The 21,720-nt window shown below is 35.6% G+C and overlaps 1 protein-coding gene across 1 annotated transcript in view; it reads right to left on the bottom strand.

Moving 5' to 3' along the window:
- LOC116275826 (protein unc-13 homolog C-like) overlaps nt 1–21,720 on the bottom strand; it is a 236,563-nt gene that overhangs the window by 202,082 nt on the left and 12,761 nt on the right. Inside the window, exon 2 of the mRNA XM_031668658.1 lies at nt 12,172–12,257. Coding sequence (XP_031524518.1) covers nt 12,172–12,257 — 86 coding nt within the window. The remainder of the gene's footprint in view (nt 1–12,171; nt 12,258–21,720) is intronic.

Here is a 21,720-nt window from a genome sequence, read left to right as displayed (position 1 = left end):
AAAAATTAAAGTTATAAATGTTTTATATAAAATTATATTAAATGTGTGAAAAGCAAATATGTAAGTGTATACATAATTTCTGGATAAATGCACTGGGTAATTTTGAAGTTCTTTGTGCTTTGTATTTTTCAATTTTTTAAAAGTTTTTAAATCAGAAAAATAATACACTCTTTTAGTCTGTTTTCATGCTGCTGATAAAGACATACCCGAGACTGGGAAGAAAAAAAAGAGGCTTAATTGGACTTATAGTTTCACATAGCTGAGGAAAGCCTCAGAATCATGGTGGAAAGAGAAAGGTACTTTTTACATGGTGGCAGCAAGAGAAAATGAGGAATAAGCAAAAGTGGAAACCTCTGATAAACCCATCAGATCTCATGAGACTTATTCACTACCAAGAAAATAGCATGGGAAAAAACGCCCCCGTGATTCAATTATCTCTCCTTGGGTCCCTCCCACAACACATGGGAATTCTGGGAGACACAATTCGAGTTGAGGTTTCAGTGAGGAGACAGCAAAACCGTATCATATACATTTTCAACAGTAAAGGAAGAAATTATTAGGTCATATTATCCTCTGGTATTTAGTAAAATGTTACGCTTTATATATTCTAAGAGTAGAAAAATTGAATTTGTAGGTCATTAATGAAACATATAGATTCTTAATTTAGATATCGCTTTAGAATATATCTAGCTGAATGGTTAACTCAGGTTTTAGCACTTAATTCTTCATTCAAGTGAAGATTGATTATCATTATCACCAAAGCTAATATTTGAGCACTTATTACTACGTACCAAGAAATTCTCTAACCAATTTGCCTGTAGCACCTAATTTAATCCTCACAATGATATGATTTTTCAGAAGAAGAAATTGATGTATAGAGTTGACAGAACAATTGCTCAGTGTTGCATGGTGGGTAAGTAATGGAGACAGATTTTTGTACTCATCCTGTCTGTCTAAAGCCAATGTCTTTGAGGCTAAACAACACTCCATGGTAGGTGGCCTTTAAAATAATCCCAAATAATCTCTACTTCCTACTATTTACCCCCCTGGGGTAGTCCCCTTCCCTTGAACATAGACTTGACCTAATGACTTGCTTCTAATGACTAAAATACAACAAAAGTTATGAGTTCTCACTTCTGTGATTGGGTTATATTACAAATTTTTTGTTGTTTTCAGACTCTTTTGGTTTCTTTGCTTGCATACTTTGTAAAGCAAGACACCATGTTGGAGGGGCCTACTTATGAAGATATTAAAGGTGGCCACAGGCCAAATGCCAAGGAAGAAGTGAGGCCATCAGTGTGATAACTTTTGAGAAACTGAACTCTGTCAACAACCATACGAGATAATATGGAAGCAGATCCTTCACCAGTTGAACTTTCAGATGAGGCCAAGTCCCATATGACACTTTCATTTCAGCCTTGTAAGACAATCTAGGACAGAGGATCCAGCGAAATCATGCCCAGATTACTGAATATGAATATGTTCTGTTAAATGATGAAGAAGAATTAAGGTTTCAGTTGGAATTAAGTTTGCTAATCAGCTGACTTTAAGATAAAAGATTATGCTGGATTTCTAGTTCTGCTCAATGTAATCAACAGGACATGTAAATGTGGAAGAGGGAGGCAGAAGAGTCAGTGTTAGAGTCATGAGAAAAATACTTGGGTATTGCTGACATAGAATTTGGAAGATGGCCACAGCCATGAAATGCGGGAAGCCTCTAGAAGCTTGTGAGAGATAGGAAAATAGATTTTCTCCTAGAGTCTCCAGAAAGAAAGGCTGTCTGCCAACATCTTGATTTAGCCCAGTGAAACCCACATCAGACTTCCTGACCTACAAAAGTCTGTAAGATTATATATTTGCATTTGCATTGTTTTATGCACTAACTTGGGGGATAATTTGTGGCATAGATGACTAATAAACATACTATGTCAAACAGAGAAAAAATTAGCTGGCCAGTAGTCATTCTTCTCTGAACCTTAGCTACCACCAAAGCAGTCCCTGAAGTTTTAACTTGGTGTCCCATACAACACAGTGTGAAGACCACTGATCTAGACTAACTTCTCAGGAGGTGAATACATTTCTTTGAATAGTATCACTAAGAGGGACTACAATAATTGAGAAAGGATTCACTTAATTCTAGGTGTCATTTGCCTTTGGGTCTATTAGTAATATCTCTCATGCCTGGTTGTCCATGTAAATTTTTCTTATATAGAACAAAGCATGAAAATTCTTTAGCCTCATAACTTGGGTTGTGATTCACCTGTACTGTGAATTCTTCTATTTGCAGACCACTTACTACTGGTTGCCTCCCTTCATTGTAGAATCTTCTCTTGTAGCCCCACCCTACCAACCCAGATCCAGTTTTTATCCTTTTACTTACTGCTTTTGTGTTTTACCAATAAGCCAGAGCAGTGATTTGGGGTCATGGTGTCGTTTAACTCTGCTATCTACATAGTGAATTGTGAGCTTTTACTCATTATAATGTGTTTCTACTCATTCTAGTGATGGTACTAAGGTTTACAAATAATTTATTTATTCTTGAAAAAGAATAAACTATATCCTAATGTCACTCATACTCTTTCACATGCTGAAGTCCCTGGCAGGCCAGAAAGGCCTGGAGTTTCTTGCAGCACATGGCATTGTACACATAGCATGTCAGCCTTGGTTCATCAGGACACATTTTGAAGTTAAGATCAGCATTTTGGAGCATTCCTAAAGAATCTTTCCAATGACAAGTAATACAGAGTGCACTGAAGTTTCTTGGAGAGACGCAGAGAGGGTGACCAGCACAGAGCGCAGCACAATACACTCATTTCCCCAAGAAATATTTTTGTTTTCTCTCCAAGATGTTCTCCATGCTCCAATCTACTCCTGTCCTTTCCAGCCAGCAGACTGTCAATAGGTCTAGCCTGTATCTTCCTCTCCTACTTAGATTCTAAAAATGCCATTTTCTTGACCCTAATTCTATTGCTTTTTGCCAAATTGAATACCCCATTGATATAGGATTAATATGTGTCTGAAGTTATTCAACAAAAACCATTCACAGGTATTTTCTTGATAGCATAACAGACATGTGAATGTTATCTATAATACTTGAAAAGGTTTGATCTAAAGCATAAATGGGCTTCAGCCAAGTCCTTTCCCCTTCTCCTCAAGTTGCAGCCATGTCACACTTACAACAAACATGTATAATTGACAGTCACCCCAAGAGAACCAATAGGAGGTCATTTCTTCAGAGCTTTCCCTGGAAGATTTCCAAATAAAAACAAAACAAAAAAACATTGTTTCCTAAGCTTCTCATCAGGAGAAAGTTTCTGGAAAGCTGATTTTATGCCAACTGCTACCTCCTTCCCAAGTTTCTTTTGTTGCCAAAACATTTTCACTGACTGAGTATCAACAGTCTCCAAACAAAGGCAGAGATTTTTTTACCAAAATATTACAAAAATAGCCACAGCTATTTTTTTCCATTGGTAATATCTACATATCTGCATGCATTGTTGGACTTGTGATTCATTTGATTTAACGAGGAGACAGCTAAATTTACAAGTTCCACAATTCAAGTTCAAGTAGTTTAGATAATATTCATTTGTTCCTAAATAATTTTATCCTCTTTATTATCTACCATAGTTAGCAAGGCAGCAATGAGCATCTAAGACCACCACATGTAAATATTTCTGTTTCCTTTATAAAATGAACTTTTCTAAACTAATTTTAACAATTGCTTTCAATTTATTATCTCTCAAAAAAATTTTAAAAACCACTAATAAGGAAGAAAAATCTAAGCAAGTTTTCATCACTTTATCTTTTCTTTTTTCTACTATCTCTTCCCAGATGGTACATGGCTGAAAAACTAATAGCAGGAAAATGATAGAAAAAAATATAAAGTTAAATATATAATTTTCACATAAGTGAAAAACTACCATGTTATGATACTGACATACGCAAAATGCTGTTAGCTCATTCCCTTGTTTTCAGCCAATACCAACTTTATTTTCTTGATTGAACTCTTACTGTATTTTTCCTCCTGGCACTAATGGCTTTCTATAGATTTTTATATTCAAATGCTGCATTCAAATACCTTGCCCAAGAGATGTGATCATTCACCAGGAATATCTTAATTTGTTTGAAGAGAAAACATTTTTATGCAGAAATATAACATTTTCTTTATGTATATTTAGAAATAAAGAGCTAGGTACACAAAGACAGGCCCCACATTGTGTCAAACTCCAAATATTGTTGGGAAAATTATCTATATGTCATATTGGCACATTTATCAACATAGAAATATATCTGACTATATCTAAAATATATATTTTGTGAGATTTAAGGTGGTATAATATATTTTTAAAATATTCAATTATTATTTTTTGAATAGGAATATTCAATTTTAAATGAAATTACAAAGTTTCATACTCTATGAAGCTTATTTTTAAAAGCAGTGTTGTTAAACTGCTAGCTTCAACCCCTCAGTGGGTCATAACATCAATTTAGAGGGTTATGACCAGAATTTAAATATATATACATAAATTATATGCAATATATCATATATGTATGCTATATATTGTAAACATGTAATATCTTCATGTATATACAGACACGTATATATACTGTACATTCACACCTATGAAGAAATAAAATTTCAGAATTTGTTATCTTTATCATGATGTTTACGTTTCATGAAGTTTTTGGTTTGGTTGTGTGTGTGTGTGTGTGTGTGTGTGTGTGTACTATATTGCTGTAAAAGTGTATTCTCTTTTTGCTTTGGATTGTGACCAAAACATGTACAAACAGAAAAAAGGAAAAGCCATCAAAAACAGAAAAAAAGTAGTAAAGAAGTGAACAAATAACCAGGCTAAATAAAAAGATTCCGATACAATAAAGGTTTGGGGGAGAAAAAAAGAGTTGGAGATGTTTGGGAGTGTTGTGAGGGATGGGATGGTCAGGGTAGGGTTGTAAAGGAAGGTGACCATGAAATGAGACTTGAAGAAAGGAAAGGAGCCCTCTATGAAGAGAAGGGAAACAGCTTCATAGGCAGAGAAGCAAGCAAATATGAATGCCCTGGTGTGGGAACACATTTGTCTCAGCTAAGGAAGAGTCATGAGGACAGTGTGGCTACATTTGAGTGAGAGGAAACTGAATAGGTAAAGTTGGAAAGATGAGTAGAACCCAGACTACATGCTACATTATAAGCCATAGTAAAAATAATGGATTTTGATCAATTGAAAGAGGAAGCCTTTGGAAACTTTTACATACCAGAGAATGTCTTGATGTAATCTAAGTGTGTGAAAGTCAATCAGAATGTTATGGGCTAATGGATCATAAGAAAGCAAGAGTGGAAATGTGCAAACTACTTAGAGGGCTATTATAGGTATCAAAGTGAAGGGGGCCTGTAGCTAGAACTAGTTGGAGGTAGTAGAGATGGAGAGAAGTGTGAGAGCCAAATATGCTTTGGAGATAGAACAGGTAAGTATTTACAGATTGGTCTATGTCAAGTGTCTGGAGATGGTGGTAGAGTAAGAGAAATAAGGAATCAAAGATAATGTCTGATAATCCACAAATAGTAACATATTTTGCTGTAATAAAAAAAGACCAAGAGAGGAATAGGATGTGGGTGAGAAGGTTGTACTTCTAGGTTTACTTTAAACATTTACGTTAGAGATGTCTAATGGACATGCTTTTCATCTATATCACTGATTAAATCTTATATGTTTATTTGTGTAATTATTTGCTTATTGTAAAGTAAAAAGTTTCTCAAGGCAGGGATCATGCCTGTTGTGTTGCATTGAGCCTTGCTAGCATAATGACTAGCATACAGCAAGCATTCTGGGGATTCCTTGAATACATATTATATAAGTGTTTGCATTAATGAAAAAGTAAATGACTATTTGTGATTGATTTTCCTTTGGTGATCATTTTTTATCAAATAAACCAAGTTTTAACAGCACATAGTTTCTACTTCCATAAGGATGAGCCAAGAACAATGAGATGTCTACAAAGAACCATGAAGATGGGTTCATTTGCTAGTTAAATCACCTGCTTCCACAAGTGGTTTTCTAGTGCAGTGGTTCTCAACTTTGGTACACATTAGGTGCAACTGGAAGTTTTGTTAAAACAGGAATTGCAGAGCCCTATTCTCAGGATGTCTGATTAGGTAGATGTGGGGTGGAGCCCAAGAATTTGCATTTCTACCAACTGCCCAGCTGATGCTGCTGGTTCAGGGATAATCACTGCTCTAGAAAGCAAAAGTTCTGAACCTGGGGTTCATGGACCCTTGGAAGAAGTCAATGATTGGGCTATAGGGCATTTGTATACATATCTTTGAGAGAATATACGCAGAGTTTTGATGTGTAGGCTATTTAGCATTTTTCTAGTAATACAGTCCACATATTTTATCAGATTTTCAATGAAGGCCTCTAAAATGTAATTAACATTATGATAACGGTACTCAATCATGAATACATCAATCTAGTATGAATACATACTAGAACCACCAGGAAACTTGGCTCTTCCATTCAATTGCAATGTAATTTCAGGCAAAATAACCTCTCTAAAAGGGGAATAATGATAGTATTTATTTCATAGGTTTGTTGTGGGAATCAAATAAGTTAATATTTGTAAATCATTTAAACGAGTACCTAGCAAGTGCTAAATAGGCAATTGCTAAATAAGATTAAAAATCTGGGTATGTTTCAAAAGGCCGAGGCTCTACCCCTGGTGGTTCTAATGTATAATCAGTGTTGAAAACCACTGTTCTGAAATGAAGAGAGCACAATAGACCAATGAATGCCTTTCCTGAAAGTGTCTGGTTAATCTCTTCTCAGTGAACCAGAATTCCCTTCCCAGAGGAGCTTGGCTAGGAAAACTAGAGAGGGCTAACATCTTAGACAATAATCTATTTTTATAAAATTTCAAGAGTTATTTCTTGCTCACCTCATTTTCTTGTTGTTATGGGAAGAGCTAAGGGAAATGAAGCCAAAGGAAAAAAAATATGGTTTTATCCACATTGACTATTATTTTTGTTTAAAATCATCACAAACAAAAACCTTACCTAAAATAAGAATATGCTAATATTATACAGAAACAATCAGAGAGGCAAATGCTAATTGTGCTAGCCAGGCTTCAAGATGACACCTGTGATCCTTGACTCTTAGAGTTCATATCCTTGTATACTCTCTCACACTGAACAAGCTGAACTGTGCGACCAATGAGATACTGTAGAAGTGACTGAGTGTGGCTTCACAGTATAGATAATAAAGATGGCAGCTTCTGCTTTTCTCTTGCATTGCCCACTTTGGGAAAAGCTAGCAGCTGTATCTTGGAGATGGTCAAGGAGTTTGTGGAGAGGTCTATGCTGAGAACAACTGAGGTCTCTTGCTGACAGCCTGCAACTACTCAACAGCCACGTGAGTATGTCACCTAGGAAAGCAATCCCCCAGCCCGACAGTTCTTCAACAACAGCAGCTACTTATGTATGTTGCCAGGCACTATATTTTGGGATAATTCATTATATCATAATAGGTAACTGACACACTAACGCTAAACCTTATACTTTTTAGGTATCCAAGCTGAGAGTTTCTCTTTTACTCTTTGGGTGCTACTGCAGGGTATCTGTTCATTTTATTCTTTTCTGACTCCTTAAGCCTACCAAAAATAATTAGCTACTAAAACAATTAACTAGAAAAGTGGGTATGTTGTACAAGGGAGAGAGAAAGATAACCCAGTCTTAGCCTTATAGTCTCCTGAGGCCTCACATATGAGAGAAAAAAAAAGTTGTCACACTTGAGTGAGTACCAAGGTCAACAGTGAGAGACCAGCTGTATCCATGACGACACAGACTCTACATTGAGTTAACAAGAAATTTAAATTCTAATACCATCTCAAACAAAAAATGTGAGAAAGTTCAGTGTTTTCTAGGAACACAGATGACCAGGTAACTTAACTAAATCCTTGAAGGTCAGTGTCCACTGTTGCTCCTTATTTCAAAACCAAAGAGTCAGAATTATATGAGATAAAACTAGAATCTTAGAGTTTGAGTTCAGGCAGGGATAAAATAACCATCAAGACCTTGTGTTCTATTTATATAGTGACCATGTACTAATTAAAAATATCTAAACAGGTAATGCTCCATATCCTGATTCTAATACCAGCTCAGTGGGTTTTTGGAAACTCATTTCCATTTACGTGAGATTCTGCTAGAGTTCACCATTGTATAACAGAAAGACAGACTTAAAAGTCACTGAATGTATTACCCATTGAACTTCTAATAATATCAGAACACACAGCTGTGTGTTAAACAAATAGATTTGCCTATACTACAAGTGGGACCACATTCATAGCCTGAGAAGTTAGTGTAGCCGTGTTCTTACCATTTAATTACGTTTTAAGTTGGACCAGAGAAAGTGGCTGACCAGTTAATTACATACCTACTCTGAAGTATTCATCTCTATCAAAAGAGCATGGCATATTACTCAGGTAAACACATTTTAATTATCTTTTACTGAAATAGATAACAAAGTGATTTAGATGGTGAAAGGTGTACCTGAGTAACAGCATTACAAACACTCCTAGATGTCTATTTTTCTTCTGTTATTTAGAAACCAAATATTTTAGTCAGTATGTTTCCAGATTAGGTATACAGAGCTCGCCTTCTCTATCTACTCCAGATATATAAAACAAGTAGTTTCAACTTAATTGCAAGGGAGGAGGGAGTGCGCGGGTTGGAAGGGAACTGCCAGTGGAGGAAACTGTGAAATGCACTTACTGTAAGTGTGAAAGAGGATCTGTGCTTCCAAGTTTAGGCCAATGGAATTAACACTGCTGCTTTCCTTCAATGTAAAGATGAAAGGAGGCAAGAATCTCCTAAATTTCTGAGATGTATGTTTAGAGGTCAGAAGCAGATGCTAATAAGTTTCATTTCTTGCTTCCATTTTATTGTCTTTTATGCTCATTCCCACATGGCCACTTCCAGCTCATCAGTGTATGTGGGATATATTTGCCATCCACCCGCCCACCATCCCAGTTTTTAATTATAATGTGTTTATTTCCTTATTTTGATTTCAGATCTTTTGGAAGGGATAACCACGATGCCCCAAATACTTTAGTGTGTTTAACTTCTTGGAAAGCCCTGAGTGCACCAGGTACTCATAAGATATAGATAAAGAAGGGGCAGGGCAGACAGGATGTGGGAAGAAACACGCAGAACAAGCAGAGGAAGGTGAGGCTGAAACACATCTGTCCACTTTGGTCTTGCCCTGCTTCTCAACGTCTATTCTCCCTGATCTCCATTTCCCCACTAAAATGACATAGGGGATTAAACGGAATATTTTCAGACTTTGTATTAGATAGCCTGACAGCTGATTTTTATTAACCAGTCTGTGAAATCTGTTTGATGGCTAAAATGTGGCTTTATCTCATAAAAGCAGCATCTTGCCATATGTTCTGTGGGTTGTATTTGCTAATTTAAAATAGATTGTTATATATTAGAAAGCCTTTGGGTAAGGATTGAGGCTAAAAGGCATTCTGATGAGCTAAAACTTTACTATTCTGTTGTGCAAATATCAATATGAGCAATTAAACTGATGAACAATGTAACTTTGATATAGAACGGACTAGAAAACAGCTACTCAGGAGGTTGAGACAGGAGAATGGCTTGAATCAGGGAGTTGGAGGTTCCAGTGAGCCAAGATCACGCCACCGCACTCTAGCCTGGTGACAGAGCAAGACTCCGTCTTGGAAAAAAAAAATACAACTGCCTGGCTATAATATAAATGAAAATAATTCTGAATTATGTCGCTAATCTACACATATGTATTCATTTACACACTGCTTTAGTGCACCTTAGATTTTCATGCAACCATTATTTATTGAGCAACTACTACATGCCAGGCTTGTGTTAAGGACTGACACATGGTTAACATAGCTCTTATTTTCAAAAAGCTCTAATCTCATATAGTTGAAAATGTCACTAATAAGACCATCTATTCTACTAAAAAGCACTAAAACATTTTAATCTTCAAAATATATATGAAGTATGCTGAATCATAGTTAAACATGGAAAATATGGTTATGAAGAATTGTATGTAAGTCCTCAGTTAAATTTACTCTAAGACTTATATTTATATGATAACCCATATGTGCTTAAGTAATATGTGCTTAATTTATATGATATGATATTTATATATTTATGATATTTATATGATATTTATTTATATCATATAAAATATCATATTTAAATATTTATAATATTTAAATATCATATTTAAATATTTATCATATTTAAATATCAATTTAATATCATATTAAAATATCATATTTATATGATATTTATTTATATATTTATTTATATCATATAAATTATATGATATGATATATGATATTTATAACCCATATGTGCTTAATTTATATGATAACCCATATTGCTTAAGTAATTGCATAAATGGTGGTACCAATAACTGCTACAGGGAACAGCAGGGAAGAGTAGGTTCTGTCAGAGGAGATTAAGAATCTATATCGACCCTAAAAATGTTCAGATGCCTAATAGCCTTTCAAGGAGGGTGGGAGAATGCAGTGAATGCTATCTGAAAAAAATGTATTTGCTCAGTGGACTGGTGGTTCTTGTCTGATTTAAGAGATAATGTTGGGGTCCCAAAGAGACAGTGAAAGCAGAGAGATGTAAAAGGATGTGGTTAGTAGGAGGCAAAGACGGAAGAGGTAGGAAGGGCTGGGTCATGAATAAACTGTAGAAGAAAAACCTTATTGCAAAGTAAGGAATTGCACCTCTGAGCAGTTCTGGTGTGATTTTAAAGATTAGATAAGCCTCTCTATTTGTGAGTGGAAGAGGCTGACTTTATCAGAAAACTAGATATTATGATCTATTGAGTACCTTTTTTTCCAAATGAGAAAAACTGAATGTTCCCTCTGCAACCTGGTACAGGAAAGCTATTAAACAGTAGCATGATAAACATGAACTCTGTAAAACCTGTCTTACTCTCGCAACCTGTTTTCCATATTGTAATCAAAATGATTTTTCTAAGTTGCAAATCTAAGACATGCACCTACTGAAAATCCTTTATGGGACTTCGTTTTACTCGGCACAGAGTCAAACTCCTCACAATGGCCCAGAAGGCCCTGTCTGCTGGTCGCTGCTAATTTCTCCTGTCTTACTTCTTGCTACCTCTTTCTTGCTCATTGGGTCTACTGAGTTCTCTCTTCTCAAATGCACCTTGTGCTTTCTCTAATTGCTAGTGCTCTGTCCTACCAAAAGCTCTTCTTACTCCTACCTATCCTTTAGGTCTTTATCAACGTTACACTTTATTAGAGGAATTTCCCGCAGTAAGCCTGCCTTGTTCCCTAGCCCCAGGTCTGATGTAGGTGCTTCTCCAGACATTCCGTCATCATTAGTCCTCACCACTCCATATTGCAACTGTTTGCATTCTTGTAGCCCTCCTCCATAATCTTGATGAGGGTGGGGACCAGGGCTATCTTGTTCATTGTTACATCCCCTACATCCAGCGTACCAATGGTCATTTAGTATCTATGGGCTCAATATATATTTACTGAATAAGTACAAATAAATTTTTCTACTAGGTTGTTAGTTTCTAGAGGACAGTAACCTGGTCTATGCTTCTATCTCTAACTGTAAACACAATGTGGGTGCACAAAGAATATTTATAGAATTATTTAACTTAGAGCTGTATTTCTCTTTTTCTACATCGTATGATTTGTACTTATTCAGAGTGGAGTTTCAGGTAAAGACCTCTGCCATTGTTCTTGTGTAAACTTGGTAGAATTTTGACCCGCCTCCCCGTGGATACTATTTCCAAGTCTATGCAGACAACTATCTGGATTAACTACTCATCCACCTCCTCAATATGGCCTGTTTTGGTAAATGAACTACATCAAGTATTCTTACATATGAGCATAATCCTATCAGTGAAATACTCTTACGATCCCAGAACTTAGACCATATAACTAAAAACGAATATACTTCTTTAGGGCTTTTTGTGTACTTTGAGACCTTATCTTTCTACCATAGGGAAATAAGTTTTAGAACTAAATTGATCACAATAATTAATGTTTTAACGTTTCAATTCTTAACATTTAAAGCCAAGAACACAAAATCACCATTTAACTCTAACATGTAGGTGAATAAGTATAAATATTTATAATTACCTTCTAATGCATATTTCATATCCAGAGCAAAAAGAGTCCACATAATTTCGGCACTTATTTTTCCCATGTTCAGCTCTTGAGGAAACCTAAAACCAAACACATTTAATTAGTGTATGAGGAAGAATAACATGCCTACAAACCAAAATACATCATTTTACACATCTACCACAGTAGTTATTATATAGTTCATGAACACTGTTATTTATGACATTTCTCTTTATGAACTGTCATAAGTAAAAAAAAAAAAAAGTTACACACTAGAGTTTAATGTTAAAAAGTTATTGGATCATAAGAAAACAGACTTCATTATATCAGTGCCAAAGTAACAGTGACTGGGGCTGCCTGTGGATGTCTTGTGATGAGTGTTTGTGTCTCAAGAGCTCCTTTGGTTTTATCGAAGACTTCTCCTTCTCCTTCTCCTTCTTCTTTTTTGTTTTGAGACGGAGTCTCACTCGGTCTCCCAGGCTGGAGTGCAATGGTGCCATTTTGGCTCACTGCAATCTCCTGGGTTCAAGCAATTCTCCTGCCTCGGCCTCCCAAGTAGCTGGGATTACAGGCGTGTGCCACCACACCCAGCTAATTTTTTGTATTTAGTAGAGACAGGGTTTCACCATGTTGGTTCAGGCTAGTCTGGAGTTCCTGATCTCAGGTGATCCACCTGCCTTGGCCTCCGAGAGTGCTGAGATTACAGGCATGAGCCACCACACCTGGCTGACTCCATCTTTTTATGTCTCACTTTCGAGGATAGATCAGAAGAAGGTGAATAGCAAATACCATATGACACTAAAAAATCACAACTCATATATGTCCCTCAGCCATTTTCCTTGAAGGACACTTAAGTACTTTTATTTTTTCTATTATCTATTATCTTTATGTGAATTATTTCAACAAAGATTCCTCACTCCCTCTGGCAAAATGGCTCCTGGTGGACACCCCCACTAATCTGTACTCCAGAACTTCCAGGCAGGTCTGTGTTTAGACTAAACAAGCTTAGGTTAAAAATAAGATTCTGACTGCTTCTAAACATTTATTTTGTTTGCATGTGTATTCAATCTCATGAAAAGGCTCCTAAGTAATATAAGCCCAATGAATATGATGACCGAGTCTTTTTATTACAATGTAAACACTCACTCCATGCCAGAATGTAAGACTGGAAGTATTTTCTCTCTCTCTATATATATATATACAGACATGCACACATGAATAAAAATATTTATATCAAGGAACAGAGCTAGCCCTCACATTCATCTACATTTGGGGGTTCAAAAAAAAAAAGAGTATAATCCTGTATGGAAAGCGTTACCTAAGGAAATATGACTTCAAGACAACCTCAAATAAGAAAAGACTATTGACACATACAGAACTACTCTAGTCCATATTTCCATAAAATTAGAGTGTGTTGCATCAGTTTCCCTTACTGACTGCCAGTTTTATCAATTTGTCTAATAAGGCATTCAATTTTGAAACTTAAATCCAGAAGCTTTATATTTATCAAGTATTTAAGTTCAGATCTCTTCTACAAAATTTAATACAACCTGAATACATATAAATTAGTTTTCAACATTAAATTTTACTTTATTGATATAACAATAACCCCAGGTAAACAATTTATTTCAAAAAGTTTCATCTGAGCATAAATACTAGTATCATACATTTTGTAGTCCATTAGATTTTATGTAGTTAGTATGCAGCATCAAAATTATAAGTGATATAATAAGAGTGCTTTTTGCTTATAAAAAGACAAAATTGCTTAGTTATTTTGATTTATTTAAATCAAGAATAAGATTATATTAGCTTTACAGTACAATATACAGGAAACAAAGATATTCACACAAAAAACTAAAGAATATCTCTTATAAACATAGATCTTCAACAAAAAATATCAAATTTAATCTCACAATATACAAAATGAATAATACATTATGATCAAGAGAGGTTTATCCCAAAAATGCAACATTAATTCAACCTTCAAAAATCAGTCAACATAATTTACTGTATTGTTAGACTATGGAAGAAAAATTTTATGATCATCTCAATAGATGCTGAAAAGGTATTTGACAAACTTCAACATTCATTCATGATTTTAAATCCCTCTGAAAGATAGTAACTAAAGTGAACTTTTTTAACCTCATAAAGAGAATCTACAAAACCCTACTGCTAAAATTATAGTTATGTCTCACACTTGATACTTAAGGATGAAGGCAGTGATGTTGACTCTCAGTATTTCTACATAACATTATACTGGAGTTCTTAAGTTCTGTCAAAATGCAAGAAAAATACGTAAGAGGCATATAGATAGCAAAGGAAGCAATACAACTCTTCAGAGAGAACATGATTTTCTACATAAAAAATGGCATACTAAAAATTGTCTGCATAGAAAATGTCTAAAAAACTAATTTAAGAAGCTACAAAATATAAGGTCACAGAATACAAATTCATATATTTCTGTATACTACCAATGGACTATTGGAAATCGAAATTAAAATAACAGTATCATTTATAATAGCATCTGATATGGTTTTGCTCTCTGTCCCCACCCAAATCCCATCTCAAATTGTAATCCCTACATGTTGAGGGAGGGATCTGTAATCCCCATGGGGGCAGTTTCCTCTATGCTGTTTTCTTATAGTGAGTGAGTGCTCACAAGATCTGATGGTTTTAAAAGTGTTTGCCAGTTCACTCCTGTGCTCTTGTCTCTCTCCTCCTGCCTTGTGAAGAAGCTGCTTGCTTCCCCTCAGCCTTCAACTGTGATTATGTTTCCTGAGGCTTCCCTCACCATATGGAACCGTGAGTCAATTAAACCTCTTTCCTTTATAAATTACTCAGTCTCAGGCATCTTTTCTTTTCTTTTTTTTTTTTTTAGATGAAGTCTCACTCTGTCCCCTAGGCTGGAGTGCAGTGGTGCAATCGTGGCTCACTGCAACCTCCACCTCCTGGGTTCAAGCGATTCTCCTGCCTCAGCTTCCCGAGTAGCTGGGACTACAGGCATGCACCTTATAGCAGGGTCAGAATGCACTAATGCAGCATCAAAAGTTATTAAATACTTAGTTATAAATCTAATATAATATGCATAAGATTTATATGAAGAAAACTATGAAGTATTGAAAAACGAAATAAGGCCTAAATCGATATATTGTATTTATAGGCTGATATACTCAATAATGTTAGAATTTTATCTTTTCTCAAATTGATTCATAGATTCAATGCAATCTCAATCAAAATTCTAGCAGAATTTCTTGTGGAAATCAACAAACTGATTCTAAAATTGGCATAGCAAAGTAAAAACACCAGAAGATGAAAAAAATGCTGTTGTTGTTTTTTTAAAGTAAAGAACAAACTTTACTTGTATTTGCAGCTTTCTATGAAAATATAATAATTCACACAGAATGTCTTCAAATACAAGAGTGGCTAATTTTCAACAATGTGTAACAGTATGTCAGTGAAGAAAGGACAATGTTTTCAACAAGAGATGCTAAAATACTTGAATATCTACAGGCAAAAAGAAAAAATCTTGACTCATACCTTGCACCAAATTAAACATCTAACTCAAAATGAACCACAGACCAAAATGCCAAACCTAAAGCCATAAAACTTTTGAAAGAGAACATAGTAGAAAATCTTTGTGACCTTATATTAGGCAAAACTTGTCTAGATGTAACACAAAAGTGTAACCCATAAAATATTGATAAATTGAACTTCATGAATTAAAATCTGATCTTCAAAAGACATTGTTGAGAAAACAGAAAGGTAAGCCCTAGACAGGGAGAAAAAAATTTGCAAAACATGTGTCTGATAAAGGATTTATATCTAGGATATATACATTACACTAAAATCTCAGTAATAGAGAAAAAACATTACCCAATAAAAATGGGCAAATGATTTGAATGACACTTTAGAAGAGAAAAAAATTAGATGGGAAATAAACACATGCGAATAGGCTCAACATTATTAGTCATTAGATACTTGCCGATAAAATTATGATGTGATACTATATGTCTATTAGTATAGCTTAAAAAAACAAAAGGCAAAAGCCCAACACTATTAAGGGCTAGCAAAGATCCAAGTGTGCAGAGGAGCTGGAACTCTGACACATTGCTTCTGAGAATGGAAAATGTTATAGTTGTTTTGGAAAGCAGTTTGGCAAATGACATTTTTTATAGAATTGGAAAAAAATATTCTAAATTCATATGGAACCAAGAAAGAACCCAAACATACAAAACAATCTTAAGAAAAAAGAACCAAGCCAAAGATATCACACTACCTAACTTCAAATTATACTACAAGACTACAGTAACCATAACAGCGTGATACTGGCACCAAGAAAGACACAGAACAATGGAACAGAACAGAGAGCCCAGAAATAAGGCCACACACCTACAACCCATCTGATCTTTCACAAAACTGACAAAAGCAATGGGGAAACAACTCCCCATTCAATAAATGATGCTGGGATAACTGGCTAGTCATGTGCAGAAGACTGAAACTGGATCTTTTTCACTACATACAAAAATCAACTCAAGATGAATTAAAGACTTAATGTAAAATCGAAAACGATAAAAACCCAGAAGAACACCAAGAAAATGCCATTCTGGGCATAGGCCCTGGCACATGCCAGTAAAAAGCTTCTGCACAGCAAAAGAAACTATCAACAGAGTAAAGGGACATCCTTCAGAAGGGGAGAAAATACTTGCAAAGTATACATCTGGCAAAGGTCTAATATCCAGAATCTATAAGAACCTTAAACAAGTCAATATGTAAAAACAACAGGCAACACCATTAAACATGAACAAAGAACATGAACAGAGACTTCTCAAAAGAAGACATACACATGGCCAACAAGCGTGTGAAAAAATGCTTGACATTGCTAATCATTACAGCAATGCAGATCAAAACCATCATGAGATATTACCTCACATTGGTCAGAATGGCAATCATTGAAAAGTAAAAACATAACAGATGCTGGTGAGGTTGCAGAGAAAAGGGAATGATTATACACTGCTGGTAGGAAACAGCCACTGTGGAAAACAGTTTGGAGATTTCTCAAAGGACTTAAAATAGAACTACCATTCGACTCAGCAATCTCTTTACTGGGCATATAACCAAAAGAAAACAAATCTTTCTACCAAAAAGACACATGCACTTGTATGGTCATCACAGCACTATTCATAATAAACAAAGACATAGAAGTCAAGCTACAAGCCCATACACAGTGGACTGGATAAAGAAAATGTGTACCATAGGATACTACATAGGTATAAAAAAGAATAAAATCATGTTCTTTGCAACAACATGGATGGAGCTGGAGGTCATTATTGTAAGTGAATTAACTCAGGAACACAAATTAAATATCAGATGTTCTCACTTATAAGTGGGAGCTAACTATTGAGTACATATGGACACAAATAAAGGAACAATAGACATTGGGACCTCCTTGAGGGTAGAGGCTGGGAGAAGAGTACGGATCTAAAAGCTACCTATTGGCTACTATGCCTGTAGCTGTTTTGGAAAGCAGTTTTGGCATTTTTCATAGGATTAGAAAAAAATTCTAATATATAACCAAGAATTAGATGCTTATCATCTGGGTGATGAAATAATTTGTATATCAAACCCCCATGACTTACAATTTACCCATGTAGCAAACCTGCCTACGTACCCACTGAAACTCAAATAAAAGTTGGAAAGAAAAAGCAAAACAAAAACCACCATTTAAAATGAAACAACAAACTGGAAAAATATATCCAGCTTATATAAAAGACAAAAAGAGAATATTATTAACATAAAAAGAACATGTAATATTATTAACGTGTTAACAATCTATAGAAAAAAATGAAAGAAAAAGTGGCTGAGATGAAAGGGAAATTAAAAAAAAAAATCAAAGCCTAATAAACACAAGAAAGGAGCTGTTCACCTTAATAAGAGTGAAAATTTTCTACTTATCAGACTGGAAACAATTTAAAAATTGATGAAAATTCAGGCTTTCTTTTTTTGAAGTTGATTTTCTCGTAGTTATCTAATGACTCTCTACAGGCTTTCAGTTCTTCTGCTATACCAGTATCTGTGCTGTCCCTATCCCCTTCTCTTCTCTGTGCCGCAGGAGTCCCCTCATTGACGGCATCATCCTGATGTTAAATGATACCATGGAAAAATATGCAGCTATTGAAATGATCAAGGCAGAACTATATCAGTTGACATGAATAGATGTCTCTCAGGCAGTATTAGGTGAATAAAGCAAATTATTGATTAACATATAAGATGATCGTATATTTCATAAAAAATACTATGAAAGCAAACATTATTAAATGAATTTCTATGTTTGTATGTGTGAAAAAGTTAGCTGGAAGAAAACACACCAAACTACTGAAAATTTATAAAGCTTCGGTTGGGGAGTCATGCTTTTAATTTTTACTGATTTACTTCACAGAAATGATCTAAAAACATTAGAACTCTTATTTTCTACTTCATACAGCCTGTGAAGGTGAATATGATTATTTCTGTGATCATAACATTTTTCAAACTCAATTTTGAAGTAGAATCAATGGGAGTTTTACTACATACATGAGTTATTTTAAAAGATGGATAATAATAGTTTCCCACAAAACCCCTATTCAGTTGTTATTATTTCTAATTTAAAAATTGGTGGTCAGGAGTTAAGCCCTGAGATATCTCCAGTAAAGAAAAAACAATATTCAATGAGTATACTAGAACATGAACCAAATCAAAGACAGAATCAGAAATAGAGCCTATGGTTCTTGCCCATGTTTCTTTTTACTTTTTTTTTTTTTTTTTTTTGAGATGGAGTCTCTCTCTGTTGCCCAAGCTGGAGTGCAGTGGTGCAATCTTGGCTCACTGCAAGCTCCACCTCCTGGGTTCACGCCATTCTCCTGCCTCAGCCTCCCAAGTAGCTGGGACTACAGGTGCCCACCACCACGCCTGGCTAATTTTTCGTATTTTTAGTAGAGACGGGGTTTCACTGTGTTAGCCAGGATGGTCTCGGTCTCCTGACCTCGTGATCTGCCCACCTTGGCCTCTCAAAGTGCTGGGATTACAGGTGTGAGCCACCGCGCCCGGCCTATTCTTTTCTTTTACAATAAAAAAATTCCCATGCATTGAAAATGTTTACACAGTTAACAGTTTCTTTCTTTCTTTCTTTCTCTTTCCTTTTTTTTTTTTTGGTATTAGGCTATTGGTTTTTTCCTCAGAATACTTACAGTTTAAATTATTGGCTTCATGTTTTATGCAGTAGTCCCTTTTTAAATTTAAATCTCAAGATCTACTTCTTGCTAAGATCTACTTCTATACAGAAAACAATATTTGGGGTCTGAGGCCTCATTCTGATCAGTATTAGAAGTTTTGCTCTATTATAATACATTATGATATGCTGGTTTCAATTTTGGTTGTGCTATTACCTGTAGAGATAATAGACATCCCATGATAGAAATAAAAAGAATGCAAAGTTTCTTTCTTTAACAGTTACACAAGTTCTTCTGAAGCTTGTATTTTATTTTACTTTACCTCCACTCTATGGTACTTTTTGTACATTCAGATTTACATTTCTGACTCTTTCTTACATATTTCATAGTTAAATTAATGGCAATACCATTTAGCTGATGAATTTAGATAGCTACCAGAGTTATCAGCCTCTGCCACGATCCACAGTGTCCCCTCCTTTGCACCCTCCAGGGAATTTTTTCTTTGGTCTAAGTGTGGAATTTGCCTCTCTCTTCCCTATTCCTAATATCTCACCCCCAAGTCAAGTCATTATCTTCATTTGCCTCAATAATTACACTGATCTATTAGTTTACGTCTTTGCCCCTATTTTTCCCTCTTCTGATACATCTATATTATCACCTAATTTGCCTTTTAAAAACACAGGCCATCATATTTCTAACTACTGCTTTAAAACCATAAATTGCTTGTCACACGTTTATTAGCATATAATAGTTTCAACTCATTAATATGACTATCCTGCTCTGATCATCTGGCCCCAACTTTCATTTCTTTCACCTTCATTCCCCAACCCTTACCATGAATAATCTAGCTACCCCTAGTATTTATTATTTCTTGACATGCCTGACATTCCATATATCTTCTGATCATTTTCCACCTTCCTGCTGTCTCTTCTTCTTAATTTCTATGAGATAATAACCTCTCTCTCTCCCTGGAAAGCACAGCCCAAGTATCACCTCCCTTTAAGTCTTCTGCTGTATTCAAGGCAGAATTAGCAATGATTAAATGCTTGTGAATGATAAGGGCAAAGAGAAGTGCATAGTGACTATAAATGGGTCTGAGCTCGCTTAATATTAAGAATTAGTGACAGGATTGGTGCTTTTATACTGTAGAAATTACACAATTTTACTCTTGACACAAGGTCTCACTTAACTGGCACAATGTGATTGACATTTGCTTTGCAGTTCCAAACTGATGAAAATGAGGGGAATAATATTTTTTCTCTTTAACCAATTTTGTCTAGCATTATACAACATCTCTCCTGACAGGGTTCAGGACATGCTACCCCAAAATATGGCACCTTGGCAAATTGAATATTTCAAGTGGAAGGAATCTGAGAAATGGCACATGCAGTTAGGACTTTGTGATTTTCCCCTGAAGCAAGAATAAAACCTAGAAAGGGTTTTCTGATCTTCCTCTGAAGCAGGAAATAAGATCCTTATGTGAGAGCTGCTGCTCCTATACCAAAAGCAAAGAAAGAAGCATCCTTATCAAAAGGCACGTGAATGAGCAGGCCTTGCTGTTTCTCCAAGTTTACTGTATTTATACTTTTCTGCGGGCTTCTATACATGTCCCCACAACTCTCCACTTTTGGTCAAACCTAGCACAAAATATACTCAAATTTAGTCATTTATTCAGGTCTTTAATTCCTTTGAAGGCTCCCGTGTCATATAAAGCCTATGTTAAATAAATTTGCATGCTCTTCTCTTGTTAATAGATCTTGTTATAGTGACTACAGCTGAGGACTCAGAGGATAGAAGGATAGAAGGAAAAGATATTCTTTCTCCCCTATACTTCTCTCACATAGCATCTCTTTACTACCTAACAGTATTAATTACATTTACACAGTCTTCCCAATACCTACATATGTATCTAATTCTTTTCTCTCCATACTTTTTTTTTTTTTTTTTTTTGAGATGGAGTCTCACTCAGTCACTCAGGCTAGAGTGCAGTGGGGCAATCTCTGCTCACTGCAAGCTCTGCCTCCTGGGTTCACAGCATTCTCCTGCCTCAGCCTCCCGAGTAGGAGCAGCTGGGACTACAGGCGCCTGCCACCATGCCCGGCTATTTTTTTCTATTTTTTAGTAGAGACGGGGTTTCACTGTGTCAGCCAGGATGGTCTCGATCTCCTGACCTTGTGATCTGCCCGCCTTGGCCTCCCACAGTGCTGGGATTACAGGCGTGAGCCACTGCGCCCGGCCCTCTCCATACTATTTAAACCATTTTAGCAGCCGGAATATAACTAAGTAACATTTGCAAAGCTAACAGTTTCCCAAACAATTCTTTACTGTTTTCTGCCTTGTGGAAATAGGGGAGAAAAAT

This window comes from Papio anubis, chromosome 7 (genome assembly GCF_008728515.1).
Source record: "Papio anubis isolate 15944 chromosome 7, Panubis1.0, whole genome shotgun sequence".
NCBI lineage: Eukaryota > Metazoa > Chordata > Mammalia > Primates > Cercopithecidae > Papio > Papio anubis.
Note: the sequence above shows the minus strand (reverse complement) of the source record. Positions and strands in the feature narration are given on the sequence as shown.